This window comes from Hylobates moloch, unplaced genomic scaffold, assembly GCF_009828535.3.
Source record: "Hylobates moloch isolate HMO894 unplaced genomic scaffold, HMol_V3 SCAFFOLD_15, whole genome shotgun sequence".
NCBI classification, from domain to species: Eukaryota; Metazoa; Chordata; class Mammalia; order Primates; family Hylobatidae; genus Hylobates; species Hylobates moloch.
Genome location: NW_026652290.1, coordinates 91599437 through 91624753, shown reverse-complemented (window position 1 = coordinate 91624753; position 25317 = coordinate 91599437). Strand labels below are relative to the sequence as shown.

At 51.7% G+C, this 25317-nt stretch overlaps 1 protein-coding gene across 1 annotated transcript; it reads right to left on the bottom strand.

Moving 5' to 3' along the window:
• Nucleotides 1–13236: 13236 nt before the first annotated feature.
• On the bottom strand, nucleotides 13237–24447 carry CEACAM16 (CEA cell adhesion molecule 16, tectorial membrane component). Its single transcript, XM_032176430.1, has 7 exons — nucleotides 24338–24447; nucleotides 22105–22237; nucleotides 19915–20259; nucleotides 19296–19574; nucleotides 17749–18027; nucleotides 15435–15761; nucleotides 13237–13459 (listed from the first exon to the last, which is right to left on the bottom strand). The coding sequence occupies exons 2-7, from the start codon at nucleotides 22139–22141 to the stop codon at nucleotides 13449–13451; spliced, it is 1278 nt and encodes a 425-aa protein (XP_032032321.1). The 5' UTR covers nucleotides 22142–22237; nucleotides 24338–24447; the 3' UTR covers nucleotides 13237–13448.
• Between the last annotated feature and the right edge of the window lie 870 nt (nucleotides 24448–25317).

Here is a 25317-nt window from a genome sequence, read left to right as displayed (position 1 = left end):
CTGCTAGTCTGATGAGGGAGGTAAGACTCCTCCCGTCTGAAGTGGGAGCCAGGGTGCTCCGGTCTGATTCCAAGGTGAGGAAAGAGACACAAAACATACTTGCTGCAGCTCAGCCAGCTCCTTCCTGAGCCTGGGAGTCAAATGGCCCCAGGATGCCTGGCCAGGGAGCCAGGACCGAAAGACAGAGAGGATTTGCTCTCCTGACCCAGGGGCAGTTCTGCCCAGCTCTGGGCCTGATCTACTTTTGGCCAAAAAAGACCTGGCTGGCGGTGTACGGGCACCACCTAGCGGTTGCCACGGGCACGCCTTCCATCCGGAGCTTGGGGAGAGCGGCGCCTTGGAAGACCAGAGAAGGGCTCCTTGGACTGTCTCCCTGGGACCTGGGTCCAAGTCCCAAACTACCCTTGAAACTGGATTCTGTGCGTCACTCCATTCACCCTGCATGTGGCAGCTGGGGGAGTCTCTTGGAAGTACAAACCTACCCCGTCTGTCCCTTGCTCACAACCCTACAGTGGCTCCCTGGTGCCCTGGGAGGAAGTCCACACCCGGCCACAAGGCTGGCTTCTTCTGAACAACCCTATGCTTCAGTTGAACAATAAGTAGTTTCTCAAAGGTGTCATATGCAAAACTTACCTTCAGGCCTTCGCACAGGCTGTTCCCTCTGCCAGAAACACCCTTCCCTGCCTCTTCCCCGGCATCTCTCCTACTCCTCCTTCAGGTCTTGGAGTAGCTGTCTCCGCCCTCGTGAGCCCCGTGGTCAGGGTCATGGTCTGGTGGGGCTGTCGTGGTCACTGCTGTGTTCCGCTGGGGCCTGACACTAACAGTGCACCCAGGGAATGTTTATGGAATTTTATGGAATGAATGAGTGAATGAATGAATGAATGAATGAATGCCAAGCTAAAGAGTTTGCCAGGGCAGCCGTAGGAGAGTTTAATCAGGGCCAGGACACGGTCGGATTTAGAAGTCCCTAGGTTCCCCCCTGGTTTTTTTTTTTTTTCTGAGAGAGAGAGATGGAATCTCACTTCGTTGCCAGTGCAGTGGTGTGATCTTGGCTCACTGCAACCTCCACCTCCCAAGTTCAGGCAATTCTCATGCCTCAGCCTCCCAGGTAGCTGGGATTATGGGTGCATGCTACCACGCCTGGCTAATTTTTGTATTTTAGTAGAGACAGGTTTTCACCATGTTGGCCAGGCTGGTCTTGAACTCCTGACCTCAGATGATCCGCCTGCCTCGGCCTCCCAGAGTGCTGGGATTACAGGCATGAGCCGCTGCGCCTTGCTGGAAGCCACTAGGTTCCCTCTCAACCCTAGGCTTTTGCACATACTCTTCCCTCTCCCTGCACTATTTACACCTAGTAACCCCCACTCATCCTCTAGGTATCAGATGAGCTGTCCCTTCCTCCAGGAAGCCCTCCTTGACCCCAGGCTGGGTCAGGCATGCGCTCTGAGCTCCTGCAGCCTCCTGGGCTCCTCCATCCCAGGCTGTGAACACTGCTGGGCCATTATTACCTGGGGACAAGTCTGCCTTCCCACTGGATCTGGGAGGGCAGGGCTGGGTTCTGTTCACCCTCTCTGCCTTCTCCTCTGAGCTAACAACATCTGCTAGGACCTGGGTTCAAATCCAGACGCCCCTATCTTTGGAGTTCCTTAGGTGAGTGTGGGCCTGTCTTGGAGCCCCTGTTTTCTTGTGTGAAATGTGGGGAGAATGAGAAGCGTGCATGGAAAGCCTCCCAGGGCTGTGGTGGGGCAGTGAAGAGACGAGATCCTGAAGTCCCGAGCTGACCATGAGCCGGGTGACTACGGGTGACCCACTTCCCCTTTTGGGGTTCATCTGGCTGGATGAACGGTAGCAGCAGTCCCATCCTGCCGGGACATTCTGGGAGGCCCACTCGGGGCTTCCCGAGGTGGGAGGGTCAGGGACAGGCTGAGGGAAGAGGTGTCTGCTGGGTTAGGGGAAAACCAGTCTTCCCCATCATGAAACGGATGATGGGAGGGAAACAAACAAAGCTGGCTCCACCAGGGTGTGAGGGGAAGTTGGGGGAGAGGATGAGGGGGCCCCATGAGGTGGGTGAAAACCACAGTCCACAACTTGTCGCCAACTTCCCGCCTGGAGCCTGTGTGCCTCGGGTGAGGCGCCCTGCTCATCGGCCTCAAACAAGACATATCTTCATTCCAACCTCCAACCCAGCCCTGCCTGCAGTCTTCTGGCCTCAGAAATGGCAACTTCATCCTTGCAGTGGCTCAGGCTCAAAGCCTGGAGACCCCTGACTCTTCTTGTCCTTCGCAGCACGATTCTGCCCCCACCCGGTGGCCAGAGGGATCCTGTTAGAACCTGAATCAGGGCCAGGCATGATGGCTCACACCTGCAATCCTAGCACTTTGGGAGGCCGAGGCAGGTGGATCACCTGAGGTCAGGAGTTTGAGACCAGCCTGGCCAACATGGCAAAACCCCATCTCTACTAAAAATACAAAAATTAGCTTTTGTGGTAGTGCGTGCCTGTAATACCAGCTGCTCAGGAGCCTGAGGTAGGAGTATCACTTGAACCCGGGAGGCAGAGGTTGCAGTGAGCTGAGATGGCACCATTGCACTTCAGCCTGGGAGACAAGAGCGAAACTCCGTCTCAAAAAACAAAACAAAACAAAACAACAACAAAATTAGCTGAGTGTGTTGGCACATGCGTATAATCCCAGCTACTGGGGAGGCTGAGGTAGGAGAATCACTTGAACCTAGGAGGTGGGGGTTGTAGTGAGCCGAGATCGCGCCACTGCACTGCAGCCTGGGCGACAGAGCAAGGCTCCATCTAAAAAGAAAAAAGAACCTGAATCAGAACCCATCCAGCCTCTGTGGCTCCAACTTCACTCGGGGTGATGGCCAAAAAAATCCTCACCATGGCCCTCAAAGCTGCTGCTGAATCCCTGTTCCTTTTTTTTTTTTTTTTGAGAGGGAACCTCTCTCTGTCGCCCAGGCTGGAGTGCAATGGCGCCATCTCAGCTTACTGCAACCTCTGCCTCCTCGGTTCAAGTGATTCTCCTGCCTCAGGCTCCCGAGTAGCTGGGATTACAGGCTTGAACTACAACGCCTGGCTAATTTTTGTATTTCTACAAAAATAGAGTCGAGGTTTCACCATGTTGGCCAGGCTGGTTTCAAATTCCTAACCTCAAGTGATCCACCCACATTGGCCTCCCAAAGTGCTGAGATTACAGGCATGAGCCATCACAACTGGCCATTTTTTGTCCTTTTGATGACAGCCATCCTAACTCAGGTGAAATAATACCTCATTGTGGTTTTGATTTGCATTTCCCGGATGAGTATGATGTTGAGTATTTTTTCATATATCTGTTGGCCATTGTATGTCTTCTTTTGAGAAATGTCTGTTAAGATAATTTGCCCGTTTAAAAAATTATAGTGTTGGCCAGCCATGTTGGCTTACACCTATAATCCTAGCACTTTAGGAGGCAGAGGTAGGAGGGTTGCTTGAAGCCAGGAGTTTGAGACCAGCCTGAGCAACACAGCGAGACCCTGTCTGCACAAAAAGTTAAAAATAGCCAGGTGTGGTGGTGCACAGTGGTGGTCCCAGCTACTCACTTGGGAGGCTGATGTGGGAGGATTGCTTGAACCCAGGAATTGGAGGCTGCAATGAGCTATAGTTGTGCCACTGCACTCCAGCCTGGATGACAGAGCAAGATGCTGTCATCAAAAAGACAAAAAAGTGGCCAGTCGTGATGGCTCACACCTATAATCCCAGCACTTCGGGAGGCCGATGCAGGCCGATCACTTGAGGTCAGGAATTCGAAACCAGCCTGGCCAACACGGTGAAACCCCGACTCTACTAAAAATACAAAATTTAGCTGGGCGTGGTGGTGCAAGCCTGTAGTTCCAACTACTCAGGAGGCTGAGGCAGGAGAATCACTTGAACCTGGGAGGCAGAGGTTGGAGTGAGCTGAGATCATGCCACTGCACTCTAGCCTGGGTGACAGATTGAGATTCCGTATCCAAAAAAAAAAAAAAAAAAAAAGTCAGATTTTTTTTTTCTGCTGAAATGTTTGATATATTGTATATTCTAGACAGAGTTCAAGATCAGTCTGGCCAACATGGTGAAACCCCGTCTCTACACAAATACAAACATTAGTTGGGCCTGGTGGTGGGCGCCTGTAATCCCAGCTACTCGGGAGGCTGAGGCTGGAGAATCGCTTGTACCTGGGAGGTGGAGTTTGCAGTGAGCCAAGATTGCACCACTGCACTCTAGTAGCCTGGACGAGAGGGCGAGACTCCATCTCAGGAAAAAACAAATATATATATATATATATATAAAATTAGCAGGTCATGGTGGTGAGCACTTGTAGTCCCAGCTACTTAGGAGACTGAGGCAGGAGGATTGCTTGACCCCAGGAGTTCGAGGATGCAGTGAGCTGTGGTTGTGCTGTTGCACTCCAGCCTGGGCAACAGAGCAAGACTCTGTCTCAAAAAAGAAAAAAAAAAGAAATATAAAATGTAAAGTTGAGTTAGTTTTGTAAGCGATAAATGCTGTGAAGAATAAAGCCAGACAACTTTGGGTGTACAGGAGATCCCTCTGAGGAGTTGACATTTGAACAGAGACCTGACTGGAGTGATGCAGGTGTCTGAGGGAAGGACATTCCTGGCAGCGGGAACAGCCAGTGCAAAGGCCCCGAGGAAGGAGTTGTTTGATTTGTTCAAACAATAGCCAGGAGGTCAGGGTGGCTGCAGTGAGTGAAGGAGAGGAGATGATGAAGGGAATGAGGGGCAGACAGGCCTACGGACCATTGTAAGGACCCTGGAGTCCGATCCAAAGGGGAGATGCTCCAGGAAATGTGGCTTTACCTCTGGGTGCCTCAGTCTCCTCTTCTGAGAAACGTGCAACATGACACCCGCGTCTGAAGGTCGCTGTGAGGACTCAGGGAGCTCCTGCGTCCACAGGCAGGAGGCAGCCACACAGGTGAGGCCCTTTGGCTGCACTGGTCCTGTGCAACCTTGCAGATTTGGGGTGCCCTCTCTGAACTCCGCATTCTCCACACTGTGTGTCAGGATGGGCTGAAGCTGATGGGACTCACTCCTTGGTTCCCAAAGTCTGGCCTTGGCACCCCCTCCTCCATCCTCCTCTTCCGTCTCCTTTCTCTTTCTTCTCCTCTTCCTCCCCATCCCTCCTCCTCCTCCACCTCCTCCACCTCCTTCTTCTCCCTTTTTTTCTGTTCCCCTTTTCTCCCTCCTCCACCCTCCTCCTACTCCCTTCTCTTTCCTCCTTTTTTTCTCTCTCTCCCTCCTCCCCCTTCCCTCCTCCCTGCTCTCCATCCTGAATCAACATTCCAGCCCATGGAAAAAAACAGGGCAGGCTTCCTTCCTCTCCCTGGCAGGGCTCCAGAGAGGGACTGGGCCATTGTGTATTCTGGCCTCAAGGTCACCCCGACTCCCTGCCCTCCCCGGTGTGGTTATTTGAGAAAAGGCAGCTTGGGTAAGGGGGAAGGGATTGGGGCTGAGAGGGGTGTGGTCTGCCTCCCCACCCATGGCTGGCGGAATCTGAGGGCCCCGGCGCCACCAGAGCTTCGTGGCTTTATGGGGGAGGCGAGGAGCCACTGTGGACCTGCTTGGGACAGTGAAGGGCGCCAGTCTCAGCCCTCATCTGAAACCTGCTCTGTGACCCTGGACTAGTTCCTGCCCCTCTCTGGGCCAAATCCTGGCCCTGCTCCTTTCTGGCTGAGTAACTTTGGGCAAGTCACCTCCTCTTCTTTGTGGTGTCTTACTTTCCTTTTTTTTTTTGGTCAAACAGTCTCTGCATCTGAGTCCCCCAACTTCCCAGCTGACAAAAATTCCCTAGACCCTTTGTTAAAAATTCTGCTTTCTGGGCGTGGTGGCAGGTGCCTGTAATCTCAGCTACTCGGGAGGCTGAGGCATGAGAATAGCTTGAACCTGGGAGGCAGAAGTTGAAGTGAGCTGAGATCATGCCACTGCACTCTAGCCTGGACGACAGAGCAAGACTCCATCTCAAAAAAAAAAAAAAAAGAATTCCGCTTTCAAGTCCCCGCCCTGGAGAGACAGGTTTTCTGGGCCCAGGCAGGGGCCTGGAATGTATAACTTATTTTATTTTATTTTTTGAGATAGGGTCTTGTTCTGTCTCAGGCTGGAGTGCAATGGCACCATCACAGCTCACTACAGCCTCAAAATCCTAGGCACAAGCAATGCTCCCATCTCAGCCTCCCAGGTAGCTGGGATGACAGACAAGCGCTGCCATGCCCGGCTAATTCTGGTTTGTTTGTTTGTTTGTTTGTTTGTTTTTTGTAGAGATAGGGTCTTGCAATGTTGCCCAGGCTGTTCTTGAACTCCTGGCCTCAAGTGATCCTCCTGCCTCAGCTTCCCAAAGTGCTGGGATAACAGGCGTTAGCCAGTGCTCCTCGCAGGGATGTTTACGTTAATAAACACCTAGGAGATTTGGGAAATGTATTAATAGTTCCATTTCAAAGGGAAGCTTTGAGGAGCAAGTCAGAGAACCTGTGCTGAGAGCACCTAACCCTGGAACCTGCGATGATGAACATCGTGCTTCTAAAAGCTCATACACATTTATTATTATTGCTTTTATTACTGTTTTTTTTTTTTTTTTTTTTTTTGAGACAGAGTGCAGTGGCATGATATCGGCTTACTGCAACCTCTGCCTCCTGGATTCGAGTGAATTCTCCTGCCTCAGCCTCCAGAGTAGCTGGGACTACAGGTATGTGCCACCACGGCCAACTAATTTTTATATTTTTTAGTAGAGGCGGGGTTTCACCATGTTGGCCAGGATTGTCTCAATCTCTTGACCTTGTGATCTGCCTATTCCTTTTTTTTAATGAGATGGAGTCTCACTTTGTGGCCCAGGCTGGAGTGCAGTGGTACGATCTCCGCTCACAGCAACCTCTGCCTCCTGGGTTCAAGTGATTCTCATGCCTCAGCCTCCCAAGTAGCTGGGATTACAGGTGCGCACCATGACACCTGGCAATTGTTTGTATTTTTAGCAGAGACGGGGTTTCACCATGTTGGCTAGGCTGGTCTCGAACTCCTGACCTTAGGTGATCTGCCTGCCTCAGCCTCCCAAAGTGCTGGGATTACAGGCATGAGGCACCGCGCCTGGCCTATTATTACTTTTTGTAAGCAAATCTCAGTGATTACAATGTAAAGAACATCATATATTACATAAATTGAGGCAAACCTGCTTAGTAGGATTAAGTTCGCCAGGACAAATGTTATCTTTGAGGTGGGGTGTGGCGGGGTGTGGTGGCTCACACCTGTAATCCCAGCACTTTAGGAGGCTGAGGTGAAAGGATTGCTTGAGCCCAGGAATTTGAGACCAGCCTGGACAACAGAGCAAGACCCTGACTCCACAAAAAATACAAAAATTGCCCGGCGTGGTGGCTCATGCCTGTAGTCCCAGCTGCTTGGGAGGCTGCAGTGAGCAATGATCACATCACTGTACTCCAGTCTGGATAATACTGAGACCCTGTTGTCTGAAAAAAAAAAAAAAAAAAAAAAAAAAAAAAAAAAAAAAAAAAAAAAAGGCTGGGTGCGGTGGCTCATGCCTGTAATCCCAGCACTTTGGGAGGCCGAGGTGGGTCACCTGAGACCACCTGACCAAAAGGAGAAACCTGTCTCTACAAACAAAAAAAAATTTAACTGGGCATGGTGGCGCATATCTGTAGTCCCAGCTACTGGGGAGGCTGAGGCAGGAGAATTGCTTGAACCCAGGAGGCAGAGGTTGTGGTGAGCTGAGATCGTGCATTGCACTCCACTCTGGGCAACAGGAGCGAAACTCCGTCTCAAAACAAAAACAAAAACAAAAAAAGAAAACAGAAAAAGAAAAATGTTTTCTTTGCTTTTTCCATCTGCCTGTTGTTAAAATCTAACACCTTAGTCTGGGTCATAGGCATTTATTGAGCATCCATGTTTTAGGCCCTTTACTTGTATTGAGTAATGTGATCTTTTCAACAATCCTAGGAGGCAGGGGTAGTATTATCATCTCCATTTTACAAGGAGGAAAAGCAAGCAACGTACCCAAGTTCCCACAGCTAAAACGAGTTCTGTCTGAGCTCAGAGCTGTGCCCTGAAATCCCCTGCCCTGCTGAAGAATGGAGAGGACTCCCCCAGCAGCACCTCCACCTACGACCCATGGGAACTGTGGGACTTGGAGCAAAGTTTTCAAGTCTCTGTGCCTTAGTTTCCTCACCCGTAAGTTGGGGGAATGATAGTAACTTCTCTTAAGAGCTGCTGTAGGATTCGAGATCTTGCATGAAAAAGGATAAAACCAATTGATATGGTTTAGCTCTTCGTCCCCACCCAAATCTCATGTCCAGTTATGATCCTCAGTGTAGGAGGAGGGACCTCCTGGGAGGTGATTGGATCATGGGGGCAGTTTCTAATGTTTTAGCACCATCCCCCTAGTGCTGCTTGTTTAAAAGTGTGTAGCACCCCACCTTCCTCTCCTGCTGGCCACGTGAAGACGTGCTTGCTTCCCTTTCACCTTCTGCCATGATTGTAAGTTTCCTAAGTTCTCCCCAGAAGCAGAAGCCAGTATAGCCCACAGAATCATGAGCTGATTAAACCTCTCTTCTTTATAAATTACCCAGTCTCAGGTATGTCTTTATAGCAATGTGAGAATGGACTAATACACTGATGCTGGAGATATAGGAGTGATTATTATTTTGTGGTTATTGTTATTATTCTTTCCTAGACTCTTAATGAAGGGGATTGTACTACTTGGGATAATTCAGTAAAACAGAACAGAGATGCCCAGAGGGACGGAGGACTTGGTCTTGGGGACATTTGAGCCTCCACCACACCCTGAGGCTATGGGATCTGGCTTGACCTAGAAACCTGAGCTGCTTCTCCTTCCCTCCCTCTGCCCCTCCTGCTGGCCTCATTCTGCATCAACTGCACACAATCGCAGCTCAGAGCAGCTTGCTCCCATCTCTCCCAAACCCCTGCTACGGGGGCTGTGACTCTCACTCCTTGGGCTCAGGTGAGGAAGGCCATTTTGTCTAGCTGAGGAGGTAGAAGTTCCAAGGCTTGGAGTGGCCAAGCCTGCCAGCTGCCCACCCGGGACCCATTCTCTCTGCCTTTCTTAATACAAGCACCTTGATGTTAATTGGGGCAGCAACATACCCAAGGCAATGACTGCAATTCCCTGCCTCCCTTGCAGCTAGGGTGGCCATGGTACTACGAGCTGGCTAATCAGATCTAAGCAGGGGTTGTTGGATGGGCCTTAGGTAAAGTTCCCTTAAAAGGGGAACAGTCCATAAACTGGCTAGGGGGAACTTTTTGTTTGTTTGTTTCCCTTTGTCCCCTTCTTTCTGCTTCTTGCCTGGAACATGGATGAGGCAGCTGTGACTCCAGCAGCCATCCTGGGCCATGAGGTAATGGAGAGGATGGAAGCCCCAAGGTAAGGATAATGGAGCAGAAAAATAGAAGGAGCTGTGTCCCTGATGACACTACAGGGCCTCCATTCCAGCTGTGAACAATCTGCTTCTGGAGATTTTTTACATGTGAGAAAAATAATCTTCTAGCCATATACGCTACTCCCTGTATCTATTCTGTCTAATTGTTTATGTTACTTCCAATATTTCTTACTAGCCACTGAAGATAATTTCTTTTCTTTTCTTTTTTTTGAGACGGAGTTTCACTCTTGTTACCCAGGCTGGAGTGCAATGGTATGATCTCGGCTCACTGCAACCTTTGCCCCATGGGTTCAAGCAATTCTCCTGCCTCAGCCTCCCAAGTAGCTGGGATTACAGGTGCCCTTTTATCTTATATGTTAATCTCCTTGGCTCTTTATTATTTGTGTTCCTTATTTATACTTCTGTTTTTTTTTTCTTGACCACACCACGCCTGGCTAATTTTTGTGTATTTTTAGTAGAGATGGGGCTTCACCATATTGGCCAGGCTGGTCTCGAGCTCCTGACCTCAGATGATCAGCCCACCTCGGCCTCCCAAAGTGCTGGGATTACAGGCGTGAGCCACAGTGCCCAGCGTAGCCACTGAAAAGAATTTCTCTCTCTCTTTTTTTTTTGGGGGACCGACTCTCGCTGTGTCACCCAGGCTGGAGTGCAGTGGCGCAATCTCGGCTCACTGCAAGCTCTGCCTCCAGGTTCACGCCATTCTCCTGCCTCAGCCTCCCGAGTAGCTGGGACTACAGGCACCCGCCACCATGCCCAGCTAATTTTTTGTACTTTAAGTAGAGACCGGGTTTCACTGTGTTAGCCAGGATGGTCTCGATCTCCTGACCTCATGATCTGCCCGCCTCGGCCTCCCAAAGTGCTGGGATTACAGGCGTGAGCCACCTCGCCAGGCCAAGAATTTCTAACTGTTATATCTAGACTCTGGCCCCATCTATGTCAAGTTTTTATGTGAACCTGGGTGGATGGGGGTTGGGTGAAGGTGGGAATATGGACACTATTTCTTCTTTCTGGGCCGGATAGTGTTGGGGTTAGCAGTATGGGCTCAAGTCCATCCTCACGTCCCAGCTAGAAGCCCCACAATGGAGATCACTAATTTAGATAATAGCTTTCAAACTCCATAGAGCTCCCTCAGGGTCCCCTCAGGTGAGGTGGAGTCAGTGGGCGGAACTTTAGGCTCTCTCCTTCCTCATGGGCTTGAATTGGTCACATGGCTGCTTGTAGCTGCAAGGCAGTTTGGGAAAGTGAGTACCTGACATTTTCAGCTTCCAGAGAGGGAGGCAGTGCGTGTGTCATGGAAGCAGGGAGGGCAGTGGGCTGGGGAGCAACCAACGGATCCCTCTTCAGTCAGTGTATATTTATTGAGCAACATGTGCTTCAACCAGACCAGTTTCTCTTTTCTCTCTCTCTCTTTTTAGAGACAAGGTCTTGCTCTGTTGCCCAGGATAGAGTGCGGTAGGGTGATTATAGCTCACTGCAACCTTGGTCTCCTGGGCTCAAGCAATCTTCCTGCCTTAGCCTCCCATGTAGCTGGGACTACAGGCATGCACCACTCTTCCTGGATAATTTTTGAAAAATTTTTGTAGAGATGAGGTCTTGCTGCATTGCTCAGGCTGGTCTGGAACTCCTGGGCTCAAGTGATCTTCCTGGCTCAGCCTCCCAGAGTGTTGGGATTACAGATGTGAGCACAGCACCCACCCCAGGGCCTCTTATTTTATATATTAATCTCCTTGGCTCTTTATTATTTGTGTTTCTTATTTATACTTCTCTGTTTTTTTTTTTCTCTTGATCACACCTGCAAAAAGTCTGTCTATTTCATTGACATTTTCAAAGAATCAGCTTTAGGTTTTATTGGCCATGTTTTGTTTTATATTTCATCTATTTCTGCTTTTACCTTTCTTCATTCCTTAGCTTTTTTCTTTGGTTCATTTTGTGGACTTTTTTTAGTTTCTTGAGTAAAAGCTTGTTTTATTCATTTTCAAGTCTTTTTCCTTTAGTACTCTCAATGCTTATAAGCTATCATTTTTCTCTTCAAGGATGGCTGTGGCCATATCCCGCAGGTTTGATGTATATGATGCTTTCACTGTCCTTTGATTCTGGTTGATATCTTGTATTTTAGTTGCTTCTGTAGACCAAGTGTTACTTTTTTTTTTGATGGAGTCTCACTGTGTTGCCCAGGCTGGAGTGCAGTGGCACGATCTTGGCTCACTACAACCTCCGCCTCCCAGATTCAAGCAATTCTCCTGCCTCAGCCTCTTGAGTAGCTGGGATTAGAGGCGCACGCCACCACGGCTGGATAATTTTTGTATTTTTAGTAGAGACGGGGTTTCACCATGTTGGTCAGGCTGGTGTTGTACTCCTGACCTCGTGATCTACCCGCCTCGGCCTCCCAAAGTGCTGGGATTACAGGGGTGAGCCACTGCGCCCGGCCCCAAATGTTACCTTTTATTTGTAAAATTTAACATTTTTTATGAGATGTAGTCTCACTCTGTTGCTCAGGCTGGAGTGCAGTGGTGCGATCATGGCTCACTGCAGCCTCAAATTCCTGGGCTCAAGTGATCTATAGGCACGCGCCACCATGTCTGGCTAATCCCAGTGTTATTTAAATTTAAGGATTTTGTTTTTCCAACTCTGTAGAAATCTTGGGGGAGACGAGTATAGCTATTGAATTGGTATCTATAGTTGGTTTTATTTATTTATTTTTAAAAATAGAGATGGGATTTTGCCATGTTGCCCAGGCTGGTCTCAAATTTCTGGGCTCAGGCGTTTCTCTCACCTTAGCCTCCTAAAGTGTTAGGATTACAGGCATGAGCCACTGTGCTGGGGCTATATTTGTTGCATTGCTATTTTAAATATTAATAATAAATTGACCTGCCATGAAAAATTTGCATTTGAAGAAAGGGCTCTGAGGCTTTTAAAAATGGTTTGGAAAAGTCTGGTCTACCTCAAGTCCACATCTTTTTACTGATGGGCAAACTGAGGCTCTAGTGAATCCGTGGCAAATGCAGGATTATGATCCAGATTTTATAACCCTCATTCTGGAGGTCTTTCACCACCCATCACCCCAACTCAACACAATCATCCCCAAAAGGGCCTTTCTTGTCCCTGCCCAAACCTGTCTTTCTATTCTAAGCCTGGACTCGGCCATCACCACTCCTGACCAAGCCAAGAGCCTCTTTCCAGTGGGGCATTGCGGCTGGGTGGGGCCTGTGGCTCCCACTAATGAGAAGAGTTAGAAAACACACTCATTCTGGCCCTCACTTCCCAGCTCTCCACTCCTGGCCTCTACCTCTGCCCCGCTCGCATTCATCCATCCACAGGGCCTTTCCTGTGGCTACAGAAGGATGGAGATATTGTGAGGGTTGGGCAGGTGATTGAGAGACATGTGGGGAATCCCAGGACAAAGCTGTGTCTTTGATTAAATGGGTGAGGACTACCAGAAGGTGATGGAAGACTTCTTGCGAAATATGGTCATTTCCTGAGCACAAGCAGTCCTGTTTCAGGCCCCAGGTGACAAAATGAGGTGCAATGTAGGGGAGAGCCATGTCCCACAGAATGCTGGTGCTCCAAGAGGGGCAGTCCTTGGCCAGCTGGGGAGCGGGACTCTCACATATAACCTGGAGCACTGCGGGAGGAGCACAAGGCCCTGGCATCCAGCAGTGGGGTGTGGAGCACGGTGATCTGGGCCCATCCTCCTGCACGTGCACACCCAGACTGAGAAAAGTCTTGCGCGGGAAAGGAAATGAGTGTGGCCACCAGGAAACGGCAGGGCTAGCGGTGGTGGAAGGAGAGGCTGACACACGTGTGCATTAACCAGGACGTTTATGGCGTCGGTGGCTCCCCAACAGCTCAGCGAGGGAGTGGGGCCCTGTGGCTCTAGCTCTAGGGTGGAGGCAGGAGAACAGCAGGACCACAGCCTGGCATCCTCGCTGGGGGGGAGCGGTTCCCACTCAGAGGGCGAGGACCGGAGGATGGTGCGAAGAGCTCTTCTCTGTGGGCGTCTCCAGGGTCACGCTGTTACCCCAGGGCTGTGGGGGGCATATGGGGCGAGGGGGCGAAGGAGGCTGTCAGAGAGATGGAGGACCAGGTCCCCAGTGCCCCCACCCCTTCTGCTTCCCTGCCCGCCCCGGGCCACCCAGTGGCCCAATCCACCCCACGCTCATCCTGTGCCAGGTTCAGGTTCAGGAAGGTAGCGCTGGTCCTTGTGCGAGGGAGGGAGGTTGACTGTGAGAAGAGAGAATGGGTGAAAAGGAATCCCAAGGCTTTGTCGGGGTGGCCTGCTGCCACTGAACAGCATTCTCCCCTAACACTGACCCAGAAAACCAGGGTTTGATCAGTGAATGGATGAAAGTGGGTGACTGGCAGTGGTTGAGTCCTTGATCCTGGAAATTTCCAGTGATAGGGGAGGCACCATCCCAGACTCAAGGACATGGCTTCTGAGAGTGCCCTGTCTGCTGGGGGAGGCAAGATTCCAGACTTGGCGAATGATCTCATCCCCAGTGTCTGAGAGCTAATGGGGAAAACCTGGCCCTGCTCTAGGGACATGGACTCATAGACCTCTGGGGATGCTCAGTCAGATGGAGGAGACATGGACCCTGACTCTGGGAGCTCCCAGTCTGATGGAGGAGACATAGTCCCTGACTCTGGGAGCTCCCAGTCTGATGGAGGAGACATGGTCCCTGCCTCTGGGAGCTCCCAGTCTGATGGAGGAGACACAGTCCCTGCTTCTGGGAGCTCCCAGTCTGATGGGGGAGACATGGTCCCTGACTCTGGGAGCTCCCAGTCTGATGGAGGAGACATGGTCCCTGACTCTGGGAGCTCCCAGTCTGATGGGAGAGACACGGTCCCTGACTCTGGGAGCTCCCAGTCTGATGGAGGAGACATGGACCCTGCCTCTGGGAGCTCCCAGTCTGATGGAGAAGACATGGTCCCTGCCTCTGGGAGCTCTCAATCTGATGGAGGAGACATGGACCCTCACTCCTGGAGTTCCCAGTCTGATGAGGGAGACATAGTCCCTGACTCCGGGAGCTCCCAGTCTGATGGAGGAAACATGGTCTGTAACTCTGGGAGCTCCCAGTCTGATGGAGAAGACATGGATCCTGACTCTGGAAGCTCCTAGTCTGATGGAGGAGACATGGATCTTGACTCTGGGAGCTCCTAGTCTGATGGAGGAGACATAGTTTCTGACTCTAGAAGCTCCCAGTTGATGGGGAGACATGGTTCCCAACATCTGAGAGCTCCCAGTCTGAGGGAGGTGACATGGTCTTCAACACTTGGGAATACCCAATCCAATGGGGAAGACATTGTTCCTGACTTCTAAGGGCTTCCAGTCTGATGGGGAGACATGGTCCCCAACATCTGGGAACTTCCATTCTGTGAGGAGACACAACTTCCACACCTAGAGGCCTCCATCCTAATGGAGCAATCATCCTTATTTCAGTTTGAGAGAGAAACGCCACCATCTGATGATAGAAACTTTGCCTTCACAATACTAGAAAGGAGGAGACATGATCCCCATTGCATAGGATCTCCCAGTCTGAATAGGGAGGCCTGATTCATCCTTACTCTATGCCTGCAGTCTGATAGGAGAGGTAAACTCCCATCATTAACCCATTACCCCAATATGGACCCTAGGTTTTAGGGTCCACCTGTCTGCAGGAAAAAGGATGCTCTACCATCAGACTATGCCTTTTCTTTTAAAACCTTCAGTCTGCTGTACCTCTTATTTGAGAGAGAAGGCATGGGGGTCCCCTGTAGCAACCCTCAGTCTGATGGAGGAGGCCTGTCTACCCACAGTGTAGGTCATTAGTTTGATAGAAGAGGCAGAACCCTATTTGGGGACCCCCAAGTTAGACGGAGGAGACAAGGCTGCTTCCTTCACCCTGATGGGGGAGGGGTATCCATCTTTGGTCTATGTCCCCCAGCCTGATGGAGGAAGCAAAGGCTCCTTTTGGGAGCCCTTGTCTAAAAAGGGGCACGCCTTGCCCCTTCCCACACACTCACGGGCCACCTGCAGCTCCACTTCCAGTGTCTCAGTCTTGCCCTGCAGTGTGACGGTCTTGAGTGTGTAGCGGCCGGTGTCTGTGAGGTTCAGCTTCTGCACCAACAGCGAGCAGTTGGGGAAGCCCACCTCCCGGCCTGTGTGCGCAGGGCCTGCAATCCAGGTTCCTGACGGCAGCTGGCTGAGCAGCCGGTTGGGCTCGGAGGCAGGCCCGCGGTACCAGGCGTAGACCAGCAGGTCCTTGGGGTAGCCCTGCACAGTCAGCGTCACGTCCTGGCCCTCCATTGGCTTGGTGGGCATGGGCACAATCATCATGGCAACTGCTGCAGCTGGGGAGAGAGCCAGGGGGCTGGGTCAGCTTGGTCTGCATCTGGCATGGTGTCCCCCTCCCATCCCTTGCTGGCCTCCCCCCAGCTGGCTGGCACTCCCCATGTAGGGTGCTGGGAAGGAGACTGAGGATGGAGGTGACTTGTGTGGTGGTGGAGGTGGATTCTGGGTCCGAATAGTGTCTGCTGGGGTCTGTGTCTCCCCTATCAGACTACAAATTCCCAGCCATTGAGAGGCGTCTCTCCCACCAAACTGGAAGACCCTGGAGGGCTGGGTCATGTCTCCTCCATCAGATTGGAAATTCCCAAAATATAGGGGCCATGTCTCCCCTATCAGAGTGGAAATCCCAGAAAATGGGGACCGTGTCTTCCCCATGAGATGGTTGGGACTTGTGTCTGTCAGACCGAGAGACCCCAGAATGTGTAAACCATAGCTCCTCCATCAGATTGAAAGATTCTTGAGGGTGAGAGCATGTCTCCTCCATCAGATTGAAAATTCCTGCAAGGTGGCCGCCCTATTTCCTCCATCAGATTGAAAAATTCTAAATTGTTGCTGAGTTTTTCCAATCAAGCTGGGGACCCTAGAAGTTAGAGGGAAATGTCTATTCCATCAGACTGGAAATTCCTAGAAAGTGGGGACCTGTACTCCTCCATCAGATTAGGAGTACCCCAAAGGTGGATACCCCATCAGACTAGGAATGCTCAAAAAACAGGGCCATGTCTCCTGGAGACCAAGTCTCCCCATCAGAAGGAAAATTCTCCCCAAGTGCAGACTGTGTCTCCTCCATCTGACTAGGAGCTCACTGAGGGTGGGTTGTCACATCTCCCTCATTACTGATTGGAAGCTCAAGGAGGATGAGGCCTTTCTCGTCTCTTTGAGCAGCAATTCCTTGAATAAGGGAGCCATGTTTCCCTGTCCCAGGACCATCTCTCCAAGGACAGAGGCCGTGTCTCCTCCATCAGATTAGTCTCCCAAGGTGGAGGGAGGATGGCGTCTCCGTTTCTTCTGTCTCTCTCCCAGCACCTGCCACAGAGTTGCTGACAGTACTAGAAGCCCTTGGGGGCACTGTATCCACTCCCTGCACATACCTGCATACCTTGGACACCCCCCTTCTTGGCCTGCACATGCAGGGCTTGGGGTAGCGCCTGAGGTCATCTGGTCCATCCCCCTGTCTCCTGGCAAGACCAGCTGCCAAAGCCCCAGGTGAGTGGAGCAGGAGGCACACTTACCTCTGGGGATGCCATTTCTGCTTTGGGTGAAAATCCACCCCTTGGATGTGACCCAGCCTGTTAGTGGGAGGGAGGGAACGACCATTCCCCACTGTTCCCCAGGGATGATGGACACTTGGGAAAGAACCGAGGTGGAATTAATGAAGCCTTAATGTTCAAAGCCACCATCCCTGGAAGATGAGAAAATGTCGCCCGAGGATCCCAATGGCTCTGAAATGCCAGCTGCCTGCACTGCCCCAGCCCTCAGGTCATTTTAGGACAGAAACAAGATGACGATGCCTCCCCAGCTGTTTCTCCATTTGCCAGCAATTGGCTGTGATTCTCCAATTTTGTGTGTGTGTGTGTGTGTGTGCGTATGCCTGTCATCTGGGTCAGATAACTGGGTAGTCTAGTTGGCTACACAGAATTTCAGCTGTCTGTGTGGCGGGGTGTGGGGTGGGGGGCGGTGGGTCAAGTCCCTAAGCAGCTGGTGACTGAATTTAGAACAGTGGCACCCACCTGAAGTGACATCTGAGTGATTTTCCACTCTGTCAACCCACAATGGTTTGACATTTGTTCTCTAGGTGAACAGGACATGGGCTGTCTCTCTTTAGACCCAGATACAAAGGTATCCACTTGATATGCCACTTTGTCACAGCTCATGAATGAACTGTGAATCTACCATGTTCCAATTCTCTGTTGGGCAAATGGTGGCTTAACCTTCACAGCCTGATGAGGCCTCCATGGGGATTGGGGGGTGGTCAGGGTGGGGGTGACTCACCAGAGAGCTTGACCACGACGGAGGCAGATCCAGATAGCAGGGTCTTGGTGTTCTTCGCAATACATGTGTACGTCCCCTCCTGGGTGGCTGTCATGCTGCTGATGTTGAGGTGGTCTTGGCCGTTCTTTAGGGCCTGCCCGTTGAAGGTCCACACATACTCGGGCTCTGGGCAGGACCTGGACACGCACCACAGGGTGAGGGACGTGTTGAAGTCAACTTTGATGGTGCAGCCTGTGCGGGTGGTGGAATCCTGGAGGATGGCCACACGTTCTGGGCCAACTGTGGGGGCAGGAGGGAGATAGATGGGGCAGTAGAGGGAAGGAAGAGTGGAGGTTGGTACCCCTGGTTTTCTCTCCACCAGGCTAGGTCCCTGGGAATATCTTGGCCTAGTGGAGGGGAAAAAAAGCTCTGGCCTTAACTCTAACTTGTTCTAGGATCTTGAGAATCACTCCCTCTCAGAGGATCTTAGCTTTCTCTTCTGTAAAAAGAATGTGTTGGGCCAGGTAACATTTCAAGGTATTTTTGAAATCTATGGCTCCATTAACAAATAAAAAAAGCCCAAATGATTTTTTTTTGACAAAGCCATTCTAAGAGTGTAGAATTCTAGGGCTTCAAGAATTGGTGCTTCTAGGTTCTAAGGTTCTAAGCTTCTAGAAATCTATGTTTCTAAGATTCTAGGCTCTAAGATTTCAGTATTAGATTCTAAGATTCTAAGAATCTCTGCATCTAGAGGTTCTAAGATTCTCAGAGTCTGGAAATCAGTGCTTCTGAAGTCTAGAATTCTCTAGTTGTAGGATTCTAGGATTCTAGGCACTAAGTTTTTCTACATCATGGGTCCTCATGTACCTCGGTGATTTATTTTCCCAGGATTCCACACTGCACATCTGCTGCTCCTGGGAATGACTGCGTGCTTTGGTTATGTTGTTAAATTTTGTGTCCCCTCCCATTACACTATTCCCTCCCCTGCTCCCTTTTCAAACCAATTGGCCCTGTTTCCTTTCTCTGTAGATATTGCTCCTAACTGAAGGATTATTTAATAGCAAAGGTGGTCTGTAGAAGTCCTTTAGGATATGGGGCAAGCGTATTTTTTTTTTGTTTTTTGTTTTTGAGACAGCATCTTGCTCTGTCGCCCAGGGTGGAGTGCAGTGGTGCAATCATATCTCACTGCACCTGCAACCTCGGCCTCCAGGGCTCAAGGAATCTTCCCATCTCAGCCTCCTGAGTGGCTGGGACTACAGGCATGTGCCACCATGCCTGGCTAATTTTTATGTTTTTGGTAGAGACAGGGTCTTGCTATGTTGCCCAGGCTGGTCTCAAACTTCTGGGTTCAGGTGATCCTCCCGTCTAGGCCTCCCAGAGTGCTGGGATTACAGGCGTGAGCCACTGCACCTGGCCAGGGCAAGTGCACTTTAAGAGGGGCCCCTGGTCCCCAACCCCAGCTTGCCAGCTGACTCGCTGTGTGCCCTTGGGTCCCCTCTCCTGGCCTCAGTTTCCCCATCCATGAGGTTTGGACACTGGGTATCTCTGGTGGGGCCAGGAGGACTCACAGTACACCGTTAGGTTGATGGGCTCGCTGCGGCTGACACTGACCGGGTTCCACACCTCACACTGATAAGCGCCGGCCTCCTCCCGGCGAATGCCATGCCTGGCCAGCACCCGGCCATCAGGGGACAGGCCCAGGCGGAGAGCGACGGGCAGGGCCCCACCATTGAAGAACCAGCGGACCTCGGCCGTGGGGCTGGGGCTGCTGCACATAAGGCGCAGGGTGTCTCGACGCTCCACCAGCGCTGTGCTGTTGGCCAAGACTGTGGGCTGGGCCAGGATCTCTGTGGGGGTGAGAGACAGAGGGGGAGGGGGCCGGGCACCGCCTGCTCCGAGGGCCTTCCCTTCCTCCGACAAGGAGCATGGCCGGATTGTGGCTGTGCCCCTACACCGTCAGCCGGAGGGACAAAGAATGGGTTTAGGAGGCAGGTCTAATCCTGGAGGCCATCCTGAAGGAGGTGAGCATTTTGAGGTTATTTTAGAAACTTTTTCCCTGACAGTTTCCCTGATGATTTGTTGGATTTTTTTTTTTTTCTTTTCTTTTTTTTTTTTTTTTAAATAAGGATTGAGAAGGAGATGGGAAGGCCCAGCTGGGGCAGAGGCAGGTGCTGGGGGGTGTCTCACCATGGACCTGCACGTGTCCGTAGCCCACCTCGGTCTGCAACTGCCTGTTGAAGGTCTGCAGGATGTAGGTGCCTGAGTGCCGGGGCAGGATGCCCTGGATGTCCAGGCTGCCATCGGGGCGCACAGCCTCCCGCCCCGTGTGGGCCGGGCCAGGAGTCTCATCGCCTGTGCTCACGATGTAGCTGGCCACCAGGTACGACACGCTGAGTGTGGGCCCCGCATACCAGTTGTAGGCGAGCAGTTCCCCCGAAAGCCCGTGGACCACCAACGTGACGTTGTCCCCTTGGCTCGGCTGGGCAGGCTCCAGGGTGATAGAGATCTCGGCCCCCACATTCAGGAATGTGGCTGAGGAAGAGGAGTCAGTGGGGTTGGATGAGGCAGGTTTGATCAATCGCTCCATTTGACAGAAGAAGAGACTCAGGCTCGGGGCACGTCCTGAGCCCAATGTCCTCTGTGTAAATGAGGACAGGCAAAAGCAGGATTTGAACCTGCAACTCTCTGACTCTCAACATCTTAGCCACCTAATCTTTCTGGGAGTTTATCTGCATGGCTTTGAGTACACTGTCTTTCTCTGTGTTTCTGTTCATCCAACTCTCACATGGGGATGACAGGTCTACCTGCCTCGTAAGGCTGTAAGGATTCTGTACACATAACACGCTTAGAATGCCTGGTATACAGTAAGTGCCCAATACATGTTAGTCAGATGCAGGAGCTCAGTCCCAGGGAGGGACTCAGTCCGAGGGAGGGAGGCATGTGTTGTGAGGATTGGGTTGGATGGACCGTGCCAAGGATCTAGCATCACATCTTGCATACAGCAAGTGCAAAGCAAGTGCTCAGCCCACAGGACCTGCGGCTTTAAGCCGGACCCAAAGGGTTTTCCCATTGTGACAGTCACCAAACTAAGTCTCATGAGATCCGGCTGCATATCCAGCCCAGCTAATTTTATGGCACCACGTAGGACGTCAGGGCCTGCCCCTGGGTCCTGACTCCCAGTCTGGGGCTCTGCCTCTGCCTCTCCAAGCTCGCCTACAGCGGAAAGTAGGGGTAAGATGAACACATTCCACCCCTTTCCTTCTCAACCAAGCACATCAGCCCCAAGCCCGATGATCTGGTTGGGGCTGCTGGAGTTTGAATGACATGTGGTTTGAATGCCTGGAACGGGCGGCTGTGACAGTGCTCACATAAAAAGGACTTACATGCCTGACCAGCTTTCTGGTACTTTCCAGGCTGTTAGAGTGTGGCTAAGAGTGAGGGGCTCTGGGTCTAGCCCTCAGTCCTGCCACTTTCTGGCTGTGTGACAGCGGCCAGTGATTTCACCTTTCTGAGCCTCGTTTTCTCCCTATGAAGTGGGGTTTCATGTGTGGGCCTCCCTCATAGGTGGTTTGGGTTTTGTTTTGTTTTTGAGATGGAGTCTTGCTTTGTTGCCCAGGCTGGAGTGCAGTGGTGCAATCTTGGCACACTGTGACCTCCACCTCGTGGGTTCAAGTGATTCTCCTGCCTCAGCCTCCCGAGCAGCTGGGACTACAGGCATGTGCCACCACACCTGGCTAATTTTTTGTATTTTAGTAGAGATGGGGTTTTACTATGTTAACCAGGCTGGTCTTGAACTCCTGACCTCAGGTGATCTGCCCGCCTTGGCCTCCCGAAGTGCTGGCATTACTGGTGTGAGCCACCTTGCCTGGCTCCTCATAGGTGGTTTTAAACACATGAGAAGCTCTCAGAACAGCTCCGGGCACACAGCATATATGGTGCTGCTTATAATGACCTTTACATGACCCTGTCAGTGAGGCCCAATTCATAGGTAGGTACACAAAGGCTGAGAAGGGAAAAGCAACTGCCCCAAGCCACATCTTCCGGGAGAAACAGCTGCTGGGAAGAGTTTAGCCTCGTCAAGACTTCCATAGCTGATAAAACAGAAACCCGCAGGAATGAAGGAGCAACAGCGGCTCGTGCCCTGGGCTTAGAAATCTCCAAAGCCCACCCTGAAAACCTCTCTGGGTGGCTGTCCCCAGCCTGCCCAATGCAGATGCCTCTTGGAGGGGTAAACTGTGCCGGTGTGAAGCAGGGCTGCCCTCCCTCCCTAGCATGCTGGACTTCTGCTCATACCTTCCCTCTCTCAGACTGGGGGTCCCCTCCCCTCCCTGGGGTCCTCGGGGGGCTGAGGTGCTGGGGGGTGCCATTCTCGCTCACCACTGAGGAGCAGCCAGCTGTACCCAGTCAGCGCCATCTTTCACCCCAAACCGAGTCTTGGAGATGGTGGCGTTGAAGTCCCAGCGCTCGGACTCCCTTCCTGGTTGGGGCTCGGCTCCGTCTGCCGCAGGACCTGGGAGGGTTTGGTGATTTGGAGCCAGGGGAGATCACCTGAATTTGGAGGGATCGAGTCACCAAGGATCTGGGGCCCGGTTTGGGTACCAGGGTGGGTGTGGCGGGCACCGGCCAGAGGCCGTGACCTGGGCAGGCCTCCTGGGGCAGCCGCCTAACCCTCTTTGTGCTGAGGGCCCGGATTTGGTACCGGGAGAGGAACCAGGTCGCCGAGGAGAAGAGAGGAAAGGTAGGGGAAGATTTTTGGGTAGTTCTTACCAACCACCCAGGCCCATGGCCTCCTCAGAGAGCTTGGGAGTCACCAAGGAATAAAATTAGTGAAAGGTGACTGCACCTTTCCCAGCCCCGCCCAGTGCAGGGGACCTACAGGTGTTGTCTCAGTGGATGGCAAAACAACCCTGTAAAATGGGCACCTTTAGGACCCCCCTTTGCAGCTGGAGATGCGCCAGGTGGGAACTCCCACTTGTCTAGGTTCCTGCAGGGAGAGGGGATTTGAGCCCTGCTCTGTGTGCAAACCCAGACAGAAGGGCAGGAAGCTGTATGGCCACATGCTTTCTTTGGGGCTCTCCTTGTTGGCTTCTTGCAAAGTGCTCAGAAATTCACATTCTCTTTCTCCCACTTAGGAGGCCTTGTTTTCCCCTCTCTGTCAAATGGGCGTATTCGGAGGCTTTGGGGCCAAGGAGAGCTGAGTTTTGACACCAGCTCTGCACTTACCCAAAGTGGGGCTGGGGACAGTCCCTTATTGAGTCTCCATTTATTATTCTGAAAAATAGAGACGATGGCTGGGTGCGGTAGCTCATGCCTGTCATCCCAGCACTTCGGGAGGCCAAGGCAGGTGGATCATTTGAGGTCAGGAGTTCGAGATCAGCCTGGCCAACATGGTGAAACCCCATCTCTACTAAAAATAATAATAATAAAAATAGCCAGGCATGGTGGCAGGTGCCTGTAGTCCCAGCACTTTGGGAGGCTGAGACGGGCAGATCACCTGAGGTGAGGAGTTCGCAACCAGCCTGACCAACATGGAGAAACCCCATCTCTATTAAAAATATAAAAGTTAGCTGGGTGTGGTGGCTCACGCCTGTAATCCCAGCACTTTGGGAGGCCGAGGCAGGCGGATCACGAGGTCAGGAGTTCGAGACCAGCCTGGCCAATATGGTGAAACCTCGTATGTACTAAAAATATAAAAAATTAGCTGGGTGTGGTGGTGTGCACCTGTAGTCCCAGCTACTCGAGAGGCTGAGGCAGGAGAATCTCTTGAACCTGGGAGGCAGAGGTTGCAGCGAGCCGAGATCACACCACTGCACTCCAGCCTGGGTGACAGAGTGAGACTGCATCTCAAAAAACAAAAGCAAAAACAAAAAATAAAAGTTAGCCAGTCATGGTGGCACATGCCTGTAATCCCAGCTACTAGGGAGGCTGAGGTAGGAGAATCGCTTGAATCCAGGAGGTGGAGGTTGCAGTGAGCCGAGATCCTGCCACTGCACTCCAGCCCGGGTGACAGAGCAAGACTCCATTTCAAAAACAAACAAAAAAATTGAGATGATATGGACCCTACTTCAGGGTTGTTGACATCAGTTGGTGAGATGCTACAAGTCAGGGATTTAAGCCAGGGCCTGGTGGACGTGGTTCTGATTGGTATGACTGTTATTAAAAGTATAGACTCTGGCCGGGGGTGGTGGCTCATGGCCGGACATAGTGGCTCATGCCTGTAATCCCAGCACTTTGGGAGGCCGAGGTGGGTGGATCACCTGAGGTCAGGAGTTCAAGACCAGCCTGGCCAACATGGTGAAACCCTGTCTCTACTAAAAATACTAAAATTAGCTGGGTGTGGTCACAGGTGCGTGTAATCCCAGCTACTTGGGAGGCTGAAGCAGGAGAATTGCTTGAACCCTGGGCAAAAGAGTGAAACTCCATCTCAAAAAAAAAACAAGTATAGGCTCTGGACATAGTTCCACTGTTTCCTACGTCCAGGACCCTGGGCAATTGATGGAATCTGCCAAGCCTCAGTTTCCTTATTTGTAAAATAGGGAAAACAATAGTACTCACATCACAGGGCTGTTGAAAGGATGAAGTAGATACACGTGTGAAGTACAGTACTTACCACGACTGGCACAGAGTAAATGCTCAGTAAATCACTCATTCATTTATTGGAGAAATATTGAATGAGCACCTACTGTTTGCCAGGTGCTGTTCTAGGCGCTGAGGATGCAGCTGTGCACAAGACAGATGAAATCCCTGCCCTCGGGGGGCCGACATTTGCGGAGTAAATAAAGGAAAGGTAAATATCTTCCACGTCAGATTGAAAAATAAAGTCAGAAAGGGGATTTACCTTTTTTTTTTTTTTTTTTTTTTGAGATGGAGTCTCGCTCTGTCGCCCAGGCTGGAGTGCAGTGGCGCAATCTCGTCTCACTGCAAGCTCTGCCTCCTGGGTTCACGCCATTCTCCTGCCTCAGCCTCTCCGAGTAGCTGGGACTACAGGTGCCCGCCACCACGCCCGGCTAATTTTTTGTATTTTTTAGTAGAGACGGGGTTTCACCGTGGTCTTGATCTCCTGACCTCGTGATCCGCCCCCCTCGGCCTCCCAAAGTGCTGGGATTACAAGCGTGAGCCACTGCGCCCGGCCGGGATTTGCCACTCTATTTTTTGTAGAGATGGGATCTCGCTATGTTGCTCTGGCTGGTATCAAACTCTTGGCCTCAAGTGATCTTCCCACCTTGGCCTCCCAAAGTGTTGGGATTATAGGCGTGAGCCACTGCCCCTGGCCTGGTTTGCTACTTTAAATTGGGGTGGAGGGAGGGTACCAGGGAAGGTGTCTCTGAGATGATGCTGGGCGGGAGCCAAGGGGGTCGTGGTGCCAGAGCTGCTGATAGCTGTGTTCTTATCACCCACATCATGATGGCTTCTGAGTCCTGGTTCCTCTGAGGCCTCTGCAGCCTGCTTCCGGGCAGGGGGCCACACCTGTGCTCACCTGTCCTGGTTTGCCTCCAGCACTGTGTCCTGGACTGCCCTCGTGGGGCAGGGCTCTGACAAGGGGGAGGAGGCCCTGAGGAGGTGCAGGTGAGGCCAGGTGAGAGGCACAGA

Excerpts from the sequence above, each read along its gene's own strand:
- CEACAM16 (XM_032176430.1), bottom strand. The coding sequence starts at position 22,141 with ATGGCGCTGACTGGGTACAGCTGGCTGCTCCTCAGTG. Across the intron at positions 20,260-22,104 it reads CAGCTGGCTGCTCCTCAGTG|CCACATTCCTGAATGTGGGG; the intron begins GTGAGCGAGAAT and ends CCTCTTCCTCAG. Across the intron at positions 19,575-19,914 it reads CGGACACGTGCAGGTCCATG|AGATCCTGGCCCAGCCCACA; the intron begins GTGAGACACCCC and ends TCACCCCCACAG.